The 14,722-nt window shown below is 41.4% G+C and overlaps 1 protein-coding gene across 3 annotated transcripts in view; it reads right to left on the bottom strand.

Annotated features, from left to right (window-relative positions):
- The window catches only part of LOC109534230 (coiled-coil domain-containing protein AGAP005037), a gene marked incomplete in the record, with an annotated part of 72,231 nt that extends 58,216 nt beyond the window's left edge, over window positions 1-14,015 (bottom strand). For 2 of the 3 annotated variants that reach the window (XM_048662749.1, XM_048662750.1), the window contains 3 exon segments: window positions 6,579-6,626; window positions 13,176-13,359; window positions 13,810-14,014. In XM_048662749.1, the coding sequence (XP_048518706.1) occupies window positions 6,579-6,626; window positions 13,176-13,296 (169 nt within the window). 3 annotated transcript variants of the gene reach the window in all.
- Between the last annotated feature and the right edge of the window lie 707 nt (window positions 14,016-14,722).

Consider the following 14,722-nt stretch of genomic DNA (forward strand, 5'->3'; position numbering starts at 1 on the left):
AAGGAGAAAAGGCAGTTGAGTAAAACCATTCATTGTTGGTTTAAACATCCATTGATATGTGTTAAGCTGGAAAAAATCAGGAATTTGGGCAATTGATATGAAACTTGCCGCATCCTTCCGAGGGAAGTTTTGTGTAAATCTGGTACAAATTTCAAGTCGCTACTTGCAGTGGTTGGGATGATGCGAATTTTTAAGTGCGACACCGCAGTTGAATAAAGCCGTGAAATTAGCGACTCGGACTTACTAAGCTCTCAAAAATCAAGGCTCTTTACTATTTTTATGAAATTCCTAGCATCTTTAGCATACGATGTGGTCTAAAGCTGCTGAAATCTTCAAGTCGTTATTCGCTGTAGTTGAGAAGGTGTGAATTTTTAAAAGAGAAAGAAATTATTTTTTAAAGAAAAAAAAGAAAGCGCATTTGTGTAAAAACATCCATTTTGGAACCGATATTTGTTGAGCTGGCAAAAATCAGGAATTTATACGATTTATATGAAACTGGCCGCATCCAATCGGGCAAAGTCTTGCGTAAACCTGGTGCAAATTTCAAGTCGCTGCTTGCAATAGTTGCAATGATGCGAATTTTTAAAGGCTGTTGACTCGTTGAAGTCGTGCAACTGTCGACCCACATTCACTAAGCTCTCAAAAATTAAGATTTCATGCGATTTTTATGAGATTTTCACCATCTCTAGGACTGAGTATCATCTAATGATTCTGAGATTTTCAAAAGGCTGCTCGTTTCAGTTGAGAAATTGCGAATTTTTAAAGGAGAAGTCGCAGGTGCATAGCAGATCTATTTTGGGACCGATATTCCCTAAGCTGGCAAAAATCACGATTTTGCGCGAATTTCAGGAAACTTTCAGTGTCAATTGCCTCAAATGTACGCTCAAGATAGTGAAAACCTCAACGTATTACCTGCTTTGGTTCGGCAGATACACATTTTTACAAGTGGGAGCGCAATTAAGCAAACCAGCCACTAGAGGAACTTGCTGTTCTCGAAAATCACCCTCGGTCGGATTGCTATTAGTTTAGGGTCTAAACCGACTGTTCCTCCGCCTGGCATGTTGCACAAAGTGACCCTTTCCTTGAGCCAAAGCTTTGCACAGTTGCCAGCTATGGGCAAAAATCCTTTAATTGCCCCGTTTTGGTCCTTCGAGCTGGATCAAAAAGCTCGTAAACACAGCCCACTTTCGCATCACAAGGGCGACTCAAGGTAGCCAATTCCATTGGAAAACACAGGGACTATTTCCAGATTTTAATTGGCATAGCCAGAAACTTGGCAACGTTCCTTTCGCTTTGGCCAATCCGATTGTTGGGCACACCTTGTTTTCGGTGATTTCCAGCAAATGTCACCGCATTAGTGGCGTCAAAATTTCCTGTAAACCATGTCAGGCCCAAATTTCGCAGTAAAAGTCCCCTGGATTCCCGTGCGGCCCAAATCCCGCAGGGAAAAAGCGAAAAAAAGCCCCAAAGCATGCGATCTGGGCTTGGAGTTGGAAACAATCGTCGAAGCCCGTCCAAGTAAAGCGCTGAGCTTTTACAACTTGAAAAGCCCACCGTCCAGCAGCTCTGGATTGAACGTCCTGGAAACCTATCAGGAATACCTCAACCTAAAAGATCTGGACAGCGTGGGCGATTCCATAGCATCCACAAACAGATCAGGGAGCGATAGAAGCGTCTTTTGCCTCAAGCAAATCTGCCCAGACGCCACTCTGATGGAGCTGGATCAGCCTCAGGAGCTTCAGACAGCCATAATCGCCCGCAGGATCGCCGAAACGGAAAAGCAAGTGGCCAGTTCGCGAAAAAGCAGCAAAAATTCACTGCGGAGTCAACCGCTCTCCGGCCTAACGTCCAGGTACTTGCCCAGGCCGAAGTTCAGAAGCTGCGAGCTGCAGGTGAAAGTGGAAGCCCCCCAGCGCAGCTGCAGCTGCCAAACCTCTGCAGCTGCCAGGAGCCAGCAGATGCAGGTGCAGCAGGCGGACAAATCGACTGCAACGCCTTCAGGCGGTCAGCAGGAGCAGTCCACTCAAATGTATGAGCACATAACGGAGAACGACCTACTATGCTTGGAGTGGATCAACAAGAATCTGTTCAAGGTGCCAATCAACCCGCACCATTTGATCGTGGACGAAAAGCTGAAGGAGTCCAGCGAGTTCACCTGCTTTGGAACCAACACGTTGGAGCAGGAGCTCAACTGGGAACTGCAGGCTTTGTGCATGTGACTTATTAGTTTTTGCAGTAAAATTTCAACTCTTTAACGGCCTTATTTCGATTGATGCTGGTTGATGGAGGTGACAGCTGGTGGAACTTTGGGCATTAAGCGGATGACACAGTCAATTAATCACCCGCAGCAAACAGTGAATGGAGTTGAAAGATTAGTGGGGAACAAGAAGGTTGAGGAAGCAATAACAGGGACCCGCTGGCGGTTGCCACAACATCTAATTTATCTCACTCCATATAGGAATGATGGGGAAACTTCCAGCAGGAGCCGGTTTATCCAGTTTTTCACCTGCAGGCCATCAATTTCCTTGTGGGGGGGAAACACCAGAAGACCGGCGAAAATGCGTGAAAAACCGTCAACTGTTTAAACACCGAGTGCTCGGAAATCGATTCAACATGAAAACCTTTCAGCCGCGTTACGCAAACAGATTAAATCGGAAATTAAAAATAGGCCGTTGTTTATCGACAAGTCGGGGAGGCGATGATTATATAACAGTCTTCAAGTGTTTGCCTTTAGTTCCGTTTCAGAAAAATCGCCTTAAAACGCGCTGTTTTAGCCGTCAAGACGCACTAAAAATTGAAAATTTTCCCCATAAACTCGACCGCCTTTCGCACGCTAATTGCCAATAATCACCCGGTGAGTAAGTTGTAGTTTACGGCCGCATAAAATGCCATCGGGGAGAGCTTAAAGAGCGCAATTTTGCTCCGAAACTACAGCTTTTTATTTGCGTTTCCTGGGAATTTATGGGGCGTCGTTAACCCATTTCGGTTGGATATAAACAATGCCAGACGTCTTTTTCATATATAGAGTGGCTCAAAATAACTGACACACACACAACCAGTTAAAACTGCAAATGCTTGCGCCAGGGCTTAGCGGCTGTTAAGGGATGAGTCGGTAAATGTTCCCCCCTGTGTGCAGCCCTAACCTAAGAAAAATAACGACTGAAACCTACCCCAACAAAGCAGCAGGCAACGCCGACTTGATCCACCCCAGTTAGTCGGGTAGGGATCACTTTGGACACAATTCGGCGCACTTTCGCGGATTTTTCGGGAAAAAACCACCGAAAAGCCGAAAACCGATTTAACAGCGACAAAATCGTCTATTTGAATGGATCGACAGATGAGCGGGCGCGTGCGACGCCACGAGATCAGGGGGGGCGGCAACGACGCCCGGCGTCGGGTCGAAAACCCGACGCTGATCGACGGCCGGCAGCGCCAGCGTAGGTCTTAGCTTGAATCGTCGCAGGACGTTGATGTTTGGGGGGAAAATTCAACGTTGCCACTTTTAAGTTTCCAGCGTCAGCTTTACAGGGGGATTCAAAAGGGGCGCCACTAAGTTTAAGGGGTTATTGGGGCTCACTTAGAGCTTGAACAAAATACAATTCCTACATTTTTTGGCCACGATTAACTTAGAAACACTGTTGCCTAATTTCCGATCTATTTTTTTGCGAATAACTCAGTTTTGGATGACAATTAAATTTTTTACAATTTCCCCTGTACTTCCTAAACACCCCCAGAGAAATTAGGCCAATTTTGAATCACCCTGTAGATTGCACGCTGTTCCCGGCTGTATTTATCATCAATTTCTTAGTACGTGTGTAATCTCAGCCACACTCAGCCAGTAGTTTGATAGAATTTGGTCCTAAAGTTTCGCTAGCACGCATGCCTTCCATCTTCAGAGGTTCGTTTCACGGTGAGCATGTTTTATTGATCGATCGCAGGCCAAACGAGCCGACAAGTGGACCACCCTTATGGCCCAAAACCCTCTAAAACTACGTTAATTGAACAAGATTTTTCTCTAATTGGGTTGGAGGAATTTAGTTGACAAAATTTTAGTCTCAAGACTTAATAATGAAAATCTGATAAAATAAGTTTGCTGGATGGGTAATTTATCTTGGGCAGAATTACGGCCCTTTTTGCCTTCCTGTTTATCCTGGAAGGCTAATTGTGGCCCATATGAAGCAGATGATTCATTTGCGTGGCCGTCTGCCTGACAAAAAGCTAATGGGATCATCTAGGAGGAAGTCGTTTGCACCATCACTTCGTTTGACTAATGGACGTTTTTCGTTTTATCAGAGCGCAAAATATCARTCTTTGGATTTTCAGCGCGGTTTTACCGATATAAAACCCCCATATTTCGGTYGGTGTTTATGCATAAAGTGGGCTTRAYKACAATTACTCCCACTAATTTCAATTTTTTTGGCAACATTGGAGCTGCAAGGAGTTAAAGCTAGTTACTTTTGAAATTAAGTGAAATATGAAAAAAATCGGAGTCTCGWGTYAATTMTTCCCACTAAATTGACAACTTCCAAAAAAAAAAGTCATTTTTTCCCATGCAGAAATGCAATTATGAAACTCAATCTCGTTTGGGGACAGTTTCAAGCGCAAAATCGACAATTGTTTYCASTAAACTAACTTTTCCAGCACTTTTGTCGGTACTGGCGTTTGTTTAAAAACTTTAAGGCGCAATTGTTCCCACTAAATTRAAGAAAATTGCCGCTGAATTGCAACTGAAAGCCCTTAAACGCATTTTTTGAATGCCTCAAGGGCCAAATCAATAGATATTTGGAAAATCTTGGAGTTCTTTGATTAATTGTTCCCACTAATCGGGCAACTTTTTCCAGAAAACTCTGCATTCTTGAAGCGAAAATGTCATCCCAAGTGGCGAATAGACCGACTATAATAATAATAATTGCTCCAACCAAATTCGACTGATCAGCACTTTTCTTAGCAAAAGTAACAATTTGCCTATTAGTTAAATGAGCCTATAAAGCTGAATATTGACACTGTTTTCTAACTCAGCAAGACAATTGCTTCCAACTTTATTAGTAACATTCAAGCGAACTCATGCGTTATTTGAAAACGATTYGCAGTTTGAAATCTTCAAGCCTCAATTGWGCCCACTAATTTTACAGATTTTTCCAATCAAAAGAGCTCACTTAGAGCCTGCTTTAGCAGCTATTTTAAMCAGTAGTTTGAAATTCTGGGTAGTTTTTAGCCAATTATTCCCACTAAATTGACAATTTTTCTTGTAGAAGTTTTATTAACTTGTACTACAAAAAGAATCTTATTTAAATGCAATTGAAGCTACAAAAGACTATTTTTCCTACTAAACTTAACCTATTAACAAAGAGTTTTAGCCAGTAAGTGACCCTATAGCCTGAGAAACTGAAGAGGTTGAAAGGTAAATGACAATTGTTCCTACTAATTTTTGCTTTTTTTTATCAAAAACCACATCAAAACTACAAAAATKTAAACTAATATTTGGAAAATTGGGTTGCGAAGCCAATTATTCCCAACAAATCGCCCAAATTTTGCGGCAAATTTTTCAAAACTCAATGTTTCCAAAAGATAATTTTGAACGTCAATTTCATTTAGGTACAGTTTCAAGTGGAAAATCGACAATTGTTCCCACTAAACTAACCTTTTGAGCACTTTCATTTGCAAACGTATAAATCATCCTGGTTAAAATCGACTGTTTGCAACAAACTTTTGCGTTAGCTGGAAAATATTGTTGGTTTCAAACAAATTTTAAGGCACAATTGTTCCCACTGAGCTAAACTGAAGGGCCAAATTGTTATTTCGAATCTGAACTCATTAAAGAAAAAATTCCATTTTTAAAGTTAATACTTTGTTAAAGCCTGAGTCAAGAGCCAAAATACCTTGAAACACTCAACGTTTGCAGACAATTACTCCCACTAAACTGACAACATCCCAAGAAATCATCGACTGATAAACTTAAATTAAAACCGGTGAAGAGTTTTTTAGTCTTAAAGAGTCCAGTGGAAATGACAATTATTCCCACCAATTTTACAGTTCCGTCCGATTTTTTGAGGCAAAAGCTTCAATTAAATCCAATTTATTGTGGTCGCTGTTGCCAGATTCACAGTTATTAAGCAGAAAGACGTTTTCAGCAGCAAAAGAAACAATTGTTCCCACCAAACTCAACCCACTAGCCCTTTTCTAGGCCAAAATGCGAACGCATTTGGCTTCTAAGCGACTCTACAGCTTAAATACAGTTGAAAAACTCCGATTTATAACAAGACAATTGTTCCCACTAAATTAACATCTTCTGTAAAATGGCCTGCTGTTGATTGGCAAACAGTGAAGCAAACAGCGGAAATTCAATGAATTCCTGCTGAATTAGCCGGGGAGTATTAAAACAGCCAACAGTCGGAAATCTGCACTATGGTAAGCTATCACTTGCTTCTAATCAGCGAAAAGTTTGCCTAGCAATTAGCAATTAGAGCGTTAACAGCGGCGGCAGGAACAGAAAAATTAATGAACTCGACAAACAGCAGGAATTGTCTTTGCTAATTACAAAAGTTTCCAGGGCGGAAAAAACGCGAGTTTCTACTTACTTCCGTCGCTTCCTCTTCCGGATTTTCCATCGGAATTCCATTCTTCCTCTGAAACAAAAAACACTTGTTCAAAACTGGCCGAAATCGGAAAAAATCGTTCAAAACCATCCAGCCCGTTCCCGTTTATTTTAAGGGCCTTTATAAATAGATCAATGGCAGGAATAGCGTGGAACATTCGGCTGGATTAATTTAATCACCTGAACAAGTTTCGGATTCATCAGCATCCTCAATGTTATTCCTGCAGCAGCGGCTGCATCTTGAGCACATTTCACTCGCGGACACTAAAACGGACACTGAAGAGGCCCCAGAAACGGCAGAAACTTTGGGGGGGACAGAGTGGAATTAGCTTTCAGTCGGTAGTAAATCCGGCTCAGCAGACATTTCAATGATCGCCCAACTAACAATTTTCTATTTCATAAGAGTGAAGACATGGCAGATTAAAACCTGTCCAAATGCGTCCAATTTTCCTGCTGGCTGCTATTTTATCGGAGTTTGCAAGCTGCATGGAAGCAGTATCGAGTAATTATTTTTTTAGATCGAGTAAATAAGTCGCTTAAACTTAGTAAAATAGTTTTGTTTGGATTCTGCAGGTTCCAGTATGGCAAAATTATAAAAACATATTAAAATAAAATTATTCTATACTCAAAAGTTGTCACTGCAGTGGATTGAAGGTATTTTTTTGAATTTCCTGCGGTTGTAAACGACCGATAAAAACATGGAAGCGAACTTGTCGCAATTTGTTGGAAAATATCGCCTGCAGCTGAAGCTGCGAATAATGCATGAAACCGACCTACATGCGGCGCTCAGCGGCAGGAAAATTGTCTTTTGCAAATAAACAGTGAGAATTGACTGAAATTCAATACTTCCAGCCGATGGCTTGCGGAAGAACAGCCGCTCGTCCTAACCTACTGTCCTCGATAATCTGCAGAAGCCCTAAAATCCTGCAGAACACTGCACTGTCCAGTAAATCCTGGCATTATCCTTTATTTATACCCGCAAAGAAGATCGGGCCTGGACAAGGCAGTGAGCTTCTCATCGGCTGGGAAACAGACATTTCTTAATTCTCTCTAGTCCAAGGAAAATCATTCTGATTTTCCCTTAATTAATAAAAGGGCGCCCAATTATTTCAGCTCGACCAAACACCTCTGAAGAGGTCAGTCACTCATGCTTGCAAAACGTCAGCAAATAAATTATTTTTCATCGATAAAAGCCCGAAAAATTAGCCAGTTTTGGTCGGTCTTCGACTAAAAAAAGTCCACAAAACAACCCGTTTTTCTTAAGGGCGCGAATGCGATCACGCCCAGAGCCAAACAAAAGGTCCGCAAAGGGCGGCAGGCACCGCATGACTAGATTTTTGCGCGTATTTGTCCCGCCCTAACATCTTGATTCGACTGCACCCCGTTAGAGGTCGATAGTGGGGCCCTTGGAAAGGGCAGGAAATTCCACGTTTGCCCCAGTCGAATGTGAGCCAATTTCCTGATAATCGGGAGTTTTTAGGGCGCGCCACGTTTTCCCACTGACCTCAAACTGATTAGTCGATTGCGGTCAACTGAGGGCAACACTCTATTTTATCTGGAACCAAATTGTTTTAGCACGCCCTTAACAAGAACCCTAACTGAACTGTGCATAGAACCTGATACAAACTTGCGAGTTTTCTCGGGAAATTTGTCCAAAGTCGCCCTGGTTTGTTTGGATCGATGCTCGAGACTGAGAAATAATTATCGGAGACTGGAGTTTTTATCGCAAATGCTCCTTACGTTGGCAATTTTCACGCTTGAAAGGCGGCCCTCATCATAACAAATCGGTAACGATCCTCCTCCGCTTTGAGGCCTCTTTGTCTCCGCTTCTCCTTTGCTGGCTTTCGCCTCCAATCGCAACAAACGCTCGTTATTTAGTCGGGAAATTGAAAAAAAACACTACCAACTGGTCAGGATTTTCGACGGAAAAAAACTCGGTTTCTGCATGAAACTGCCTTCTATTGCAGATGAAAAGGTCTTCTACTGCTCAATTTTGATAAGGAATCAGTTCCTCTTTTGAAAAATCAAAATTTTGAGACCAAATACGCAAGCGAAAGCTTTTGAAAGTAGATAAGTAGAGGATTCTTCTGGAAATCCAAGAAAACTATTGACATTTCCGATTTCCCAGGCGAAAAACCGTTTGTTAGACAATAAAATCCACAAAATGAGGTTTTCACGAGTTTTTTTGAGTCGGACAGTCTCGCAGGGACAAAGCTGACAAGACTGCTTCAGAAGAAAGGGAAGACAAAGCTGACAAGCTTCATAAAGATGGCCAGTGCAGAGTCATATTGAGCTTCAGTTTTGAGTGGCGATTTTTCCAATTTTTTTTGTCAGAAAGTATCGAAGCGAAGACAAAGTTGACTGCAATCAAATGGTAGAAATTGAAAAAAACACCGATAAAAACTCGTTGAGATTTTGACCTGCGGATTTTCAAATTTTCTGATCAGACAGTCTGGAAACGAGGACAACGTTGTTTCCAATCAAACGGAAAAAATCGAGGAATGCGCCGATTCGAATGCAAATTGATTTGTAAAATAGTGCGAGCCTTGCTTTTGATAATAGTTTCAAGAACAGGCCATTTTTTCAAAATTTCTTATCAAAAAGTCTCGAGCAAAGCCAAAGGCGGTTTAAATCAAAAGGCAAAAATTGAGGAAAACCCCGATTCGAAAACAACTCTTTTGTAAATTTGACGCAGGTTTTACCATGCTAATGTTGACAAAAGCAGGTTCAAAGGATTTTTCCAATTATTTCTGTCAGCTCTTGAAGCTACAACAAAAAATTGAGAAATGCACCGATTCAACTACAAATTTACTTGTAAGCTACTGCAAGCGCTTGTTTTTTATGAGGAAATCAACGGCAGGTCCACATGTAACTTCATTTTCTCAATCACAAAGTCTATCTATGCAAACCGGAGGCATTTGAGCCAATCATTGCTCCTGTAAGCTCGAGGCCGAAACACAGAGCTTCGTAAATAACGGGAATAAGGGCAAGAGAAAATTACGTTTTATTGCCCCTTTGTGTCCCTGGGCGCTCATTTTTTCGGGCGATGTAAAGCCGGAGGGTAAATACTCCGAGATGGAAATGGGAAATATTTTTTATATGCTTTAGTTGCTCTGTTCTGGGCGGTTTTTTCTGCTTGATTTGAGAGTGCTCTTCCCGCTGAGATTAATCTGGAAGAGGCGAGAGTCTGCAAGTTGGAATAGGTTGCTTACCTGATCCGAGTGAGATGCATTGTTTCCAGACAAACATCCTAAATGGAGACACTTTGAGTTCTTGCTACGCTTAAATTATTGTTGGGCACGAATTGAGCAGGTTGTTGCATGATTTAATTAGTTGGCAGCTTAACCTGGAACATCTAGAGCTTTCCAATTGGGAAACCTTCGGCTAATTGAATTAGGATCCTCGTCTTGTTTTATGCGGATTATTTCGGTATCGAAGTTGCCCAAGTTTAGCTATTTAACTTGCTGACAGTGTATCCAGCCTGGAAGGGCTCGAGCTTATTAGCCAAGGGATTGAAGTACAATTCTTTAGCTGCTGGAGCTTTGGGGGAAAATTGAGTTGTTCCTCATTTTTCCCCGATTCGAACTGAATACGAGAGAAAATGGAAACGCCCGAATTTTAATTAAGTGCGCCTTCCATTACCGTTCTAACTGCCTGCATGCAACTACGCGAATAAAGAGGTTCCACCAAAAGAATCTCCATTGAAGCGAAAAATGGAAACTGGTTACTGACTGAAAGCAAGCAGACTGAAATAAATATGAGCTTTAAAGGAAAAGGCTGCGCCCTGACCTAAATTGCAACAGGTTTTCCGTGTTTAAATGTGCCCCAAACGCCGGTTCAAAAGTTCCAGCGAAAAAATCATTGTAGTTGCATAAATGGCCCTCATTCAAAGGCCAAAATGGGAAGACGCTTTCTCCATCTAAAAGATTCCCTAATGGAAATTAATCGAGTCCTTAAAAGCCTTAAGGTATTTTCGTTTAGTTAACTGACTCAATTACCGATATTTCGGCCTTTAGTGCACTGTTCGAACAAGCTGGCAGGAGAACAAATGGGCCGCAACAACAGCACATTCCGCAATCCTTATTACATATTTGAGTTATCGATTTGTCTTGACTGCAAAGCGATTTTGGCTTCTAAAGTCGTACACAGTTGCCACTGACTTTGAACGAGATTTATATTCAATAAAATGGAAAATTTTGTTTTTGTAGGCAAAACGTGTCTAGTTCAATGCACTGATAAGCATTTTTCTGATGTTTCATAATACGCGAAAATATGACACACATTTTATTAAGTTAAACTATAAGTTTATTTTAGATTCAGGCCGCTCTTTTACCTTGTAGGTGTGGGGTTTGAAATATAGTTCCAGAGAGCCATTAGAAGATTTCGAGTAAAATGTGTCAAATTCCATATTTTCGCGTTCAAAACTGATTTTTTCCCCTTCCGTGCAAGTCTATGGAAGTTTGAAACGCGAACATGAACATATTTTCAGGCGAATTTTGGCAGTTCTTGAAAAGACCAAAGAAAAGACTTTGCTTTTTGAAAAAGTCCAATGCGAGCAGAATAATTAAATGTTCAAAGAATTATAGATTTTTCCGTTCTTTTCATAATTTTAAAGAATATTTTGCATCCCAATACATTGTGGTGCAAAAAATCCTGCGGATTACTACCACATTTTCTTGCCGAAATGTCGTGATTTTTGGGTATATAGTTCCAGTTAAGAAATGAAGCACGCGTGGCAAATAAACGTCTGAATATTCTAGCTATGGGTGCTAGCGAAACGTCGGTGCCAAATTCCTTTGCATGAGAGTTTAAGAATTTTTGTGCAAATTTGAAGTTCTTGCAAAAAAATGTGTAGAACGCAGTTTTAGAATTTTCAATTTTCATAATCTAAGAAACACATTTTATTAAGTTGCACTCAACAAGTAACTTGGGCGGTTTTTTTACATTGTAGCCCATTGTTGTGTTAGAAATGTAAATTTCCGAGCGAATTAAAAAAGAGATGTTGCATTGCAGTACAAAGGCTCCACATAAAATTAAAATTTTTCATAATTTCAGAAAGTATGATACACATTTTAATAAGTCGCACTTAACAAGTAATTTGGGCGGTTGTTTTACATTGTAGGCCATTGTTGGGTTACAAATGTAAATTTGCCGAGCGAATTAAAAAAGAGATGTTGCATTGCAGTTCAATGGCTTGACAAAAAATTAAAATTTATCAGAATTTCAGAAAGTATGATACACATTTTACAAAGTCTGGCGTTAAAGTGATTCCAGCATGATTTTTACATTGCAGGCCATTCGTGTGTTGGAAATATTAATCCAGGGAGCACATAGAACGATTGAAAAATTTCCTGCTCAATTCGAAAGGAATTTTCTGCCAAAAATCAGATTTCGATAATCTTTTCCTGAATTTTTGTCAGGGCGTTGGCAATTTCAATACCTACTGGACTGTTTGCACGCAAAGCAAACACATGTCTGAAGATGCCAGCCATTTATACTAACGAAATGTCAGGACCAAATTTGTCAGGAAAGTGAAAAATTTGGCAATTTCAGCAGGCAACAAAAAGAAAAATTGACGTCTTAAGATTCAAATCTGAACTTAACAGTTCAAGGACTTGATAGGAATATCTTCAAGTTTTCAATATTTATAAAATTTCATAATTTAAGAAACTATGATTCACATTTTATTAAATCGCACTTTGACAGTAATTTCGGTCTTCATATTTTTCAGTGCAGACAATTTTCGGGTTAAAAATCTCAATGTTGAAAAACTCCACCCGAAAAGAAATTTTCCTGCGCTCTAAAAGCCTAATTTGAACGGAAAAATCCATATACAAAGCATTTAAATCCTGAGAATTTTTGTTCTTCATAATTCTAGAAGGTATGACACACACTTAATTAAATCTGGGTTAAATGTGATTAGGATTGTAGGAGGTTAGAAGTATTAATCTAGACCACCAAAGGAAAACAGTCCGAGAAACCCTGCGCATTTTCCTGCAAAAATTCGATAATTTTGGGTTTTTTAATTAAGAGTTTGTTTATAATTTGGTCCCGACGTCCCTCATACATCTTCAGAGGTGTGCTAGCTCTGGTTAAAGCAGGAAGCGAACACGTTTCTGAAGATGTAGGTTATGCGTGCTAGCGAAACGTCAGCCCCAATTTCCTTCAGGGAAAACTTGGGCAACTACCACACGTAAAAAATTCCCAACTCCAGTAGCCACTTAGCACTTCACTGAACGCAATTTCGACGAAAATTCAACCGGAATAAATCAAAGCGAGTTCTGCTTCTGTACCTGTTGTTATGGCACTGTTGGGCTGAAGCTGCAGCTTCAGATAGGAAGCTTTAGGCAGGTCTGCGCATGAACTGGGGGCACATGTTTCACCTGAGATATTAACTAGGTTAACAATGTGAGTGGACTGAAGCTGATCTGTGTATACTATTAACTAGTCCGGCCGTAAGCTGCCCAGTGATACGACAAAGTCATTAAGCCCGAATTGAGCCGCTGAGGTGGCAAAGTTCCGCCCGGTTTCATCGCGTTTTATAAGAACAGTTTCCCCATAAAATCAGGCAAATATTTACCTCCATCCCTGCCGATCTTTCGCTTCTTCTTCGACGTTGACGAGGAGCTGGACTTTTGATTGGACGTCGACTTTTCGCACTTGTCCTTGTCCTTGTCTTTGCTCTTCCACCGCGTCAACATTTTCACGAAGTTTTCGGGCCTTTTTTAAACAAGCTTCACCGGCAGGCAGCAGCGAACTGCCATCTGAAACAACAAGCAGAGTTGGGGTGAGTTCGAACGTCAGCAGGAGAATTGTCGGCTTCAGTATAAATTCATGGCCCTTGCGAAGCCCATTAATATTTTACACATTGAATTGCTGATCGATGCAGGAAAGTGGGGCGGATTAGCAGGAAAATGGGCCATGTGGAGACTTAGGCAAACATTCACCGCACTTTGAAGTTGATTTAACAGTTTTTTAAACAAAATGAGAAAATCTCTTAGAGCCTTTGGTTAATTGACTACGTTCCGTTTTCGGCAAACCATCATCAATTTCGTGCCTGGTGAACGAGAGTAAAAAACCTGCAGAGGAACATCAAGGAATCCTCAACAAACATACAAAGGACGAAGGCGTGATTATGAAGACCAATTTTGAAGTTGCCAAAATTCTGCAGAAAAATGAGGATCCTGATCCAGACCAAAGCTAGGGATACTTACTTGGAAAGCGACAAAGTGCGAAACAAAAACACAACGTTGAAGGGGTTTAAGGCGGGTCCGGACGACTACTTTAAGAGCGGAGCACTATTTACGTACGACCGGTTCCGGGCAAAACTACACAGTTTAAGGGCGGAAAAGATCGAGATTAGGGCGATTGGCGGCGTTTTGATAGAAAACATGCGAACGGAAATCGCGTCAGGCCGAGACGGGCGAGCCACAAGCCCACTGGATCCACAGCATCCCGAATGACGTAACTGCAGGGATAATCGATAGCAACGCCGCCAGGCACGGGGGTGGCCGTTTGGGGAACTAGCGGAAGGGTGAACGCCCTAACCTACCGTTATCATTCGCAGGAGTTTTCCAGGAGTGGCCCGGATAATACGAACAAGGTTTATCCCCAAAATTCTGGATAAGAGAGAGGAATGATGGTTGTTTCACAGCATGGAAATTTCGGAGAATTTGCCCGATTTCTCCATGTAATTCTTCAGGAGCTTCGGTCGGTCGACTCATGGGCAGGAGTGAGAGAACCGAGAGTTTGCCAATTTGCAGTGCAACAATAGCCGGACACTGAAGAGGAAAGTCCAATTTCGAGCACCAAAAGCAGCGAAGATCCACTGTCGAGTGGTGCCAAACTGGGGAAATTTGAACAGGATTTTCCGGGGAAACTACTAGGAGTTTCGGGTGGCGTCAAAAGGGTTTTCCTCTTGGAAATAGCGTATTTAACTGGAGGCCGGTGAAGAAATTGTGAGTTTTGGTCTTAAAGCCAGGAATTTCCTTTGTTGAGTGGTTCTAGTCGAGGTTTTCACTGTCTCAAACACTCGCAAATTCACACGCAATTTCCTGGAAAACTAGAGGAAATTTTTGTGCGGGTCTACAAGGCTTTTGTGATGCAAAAAGCTATTTCAACGGAAAC

The sequence above is a fragment of the Dendroctonus ponderosae genome, unplaced genomic scaffold (assembly GCF_020466585.1).
Source record: "Dendroctonus ponderosae isolate FM_Combo_2020 unplaced genomic scaffold, Dpon_F_20191213v2 Dpon_F_20191213_11, whole genome shotgun sequence".
Taxonomy (NCBI): domain Eukaryota; kingdom Metazoa; phylum Arthropoda; class Insecta; order Coleoptera; family Curculionidae; genus Dendroctonus; species Dendroctonus ponderosae.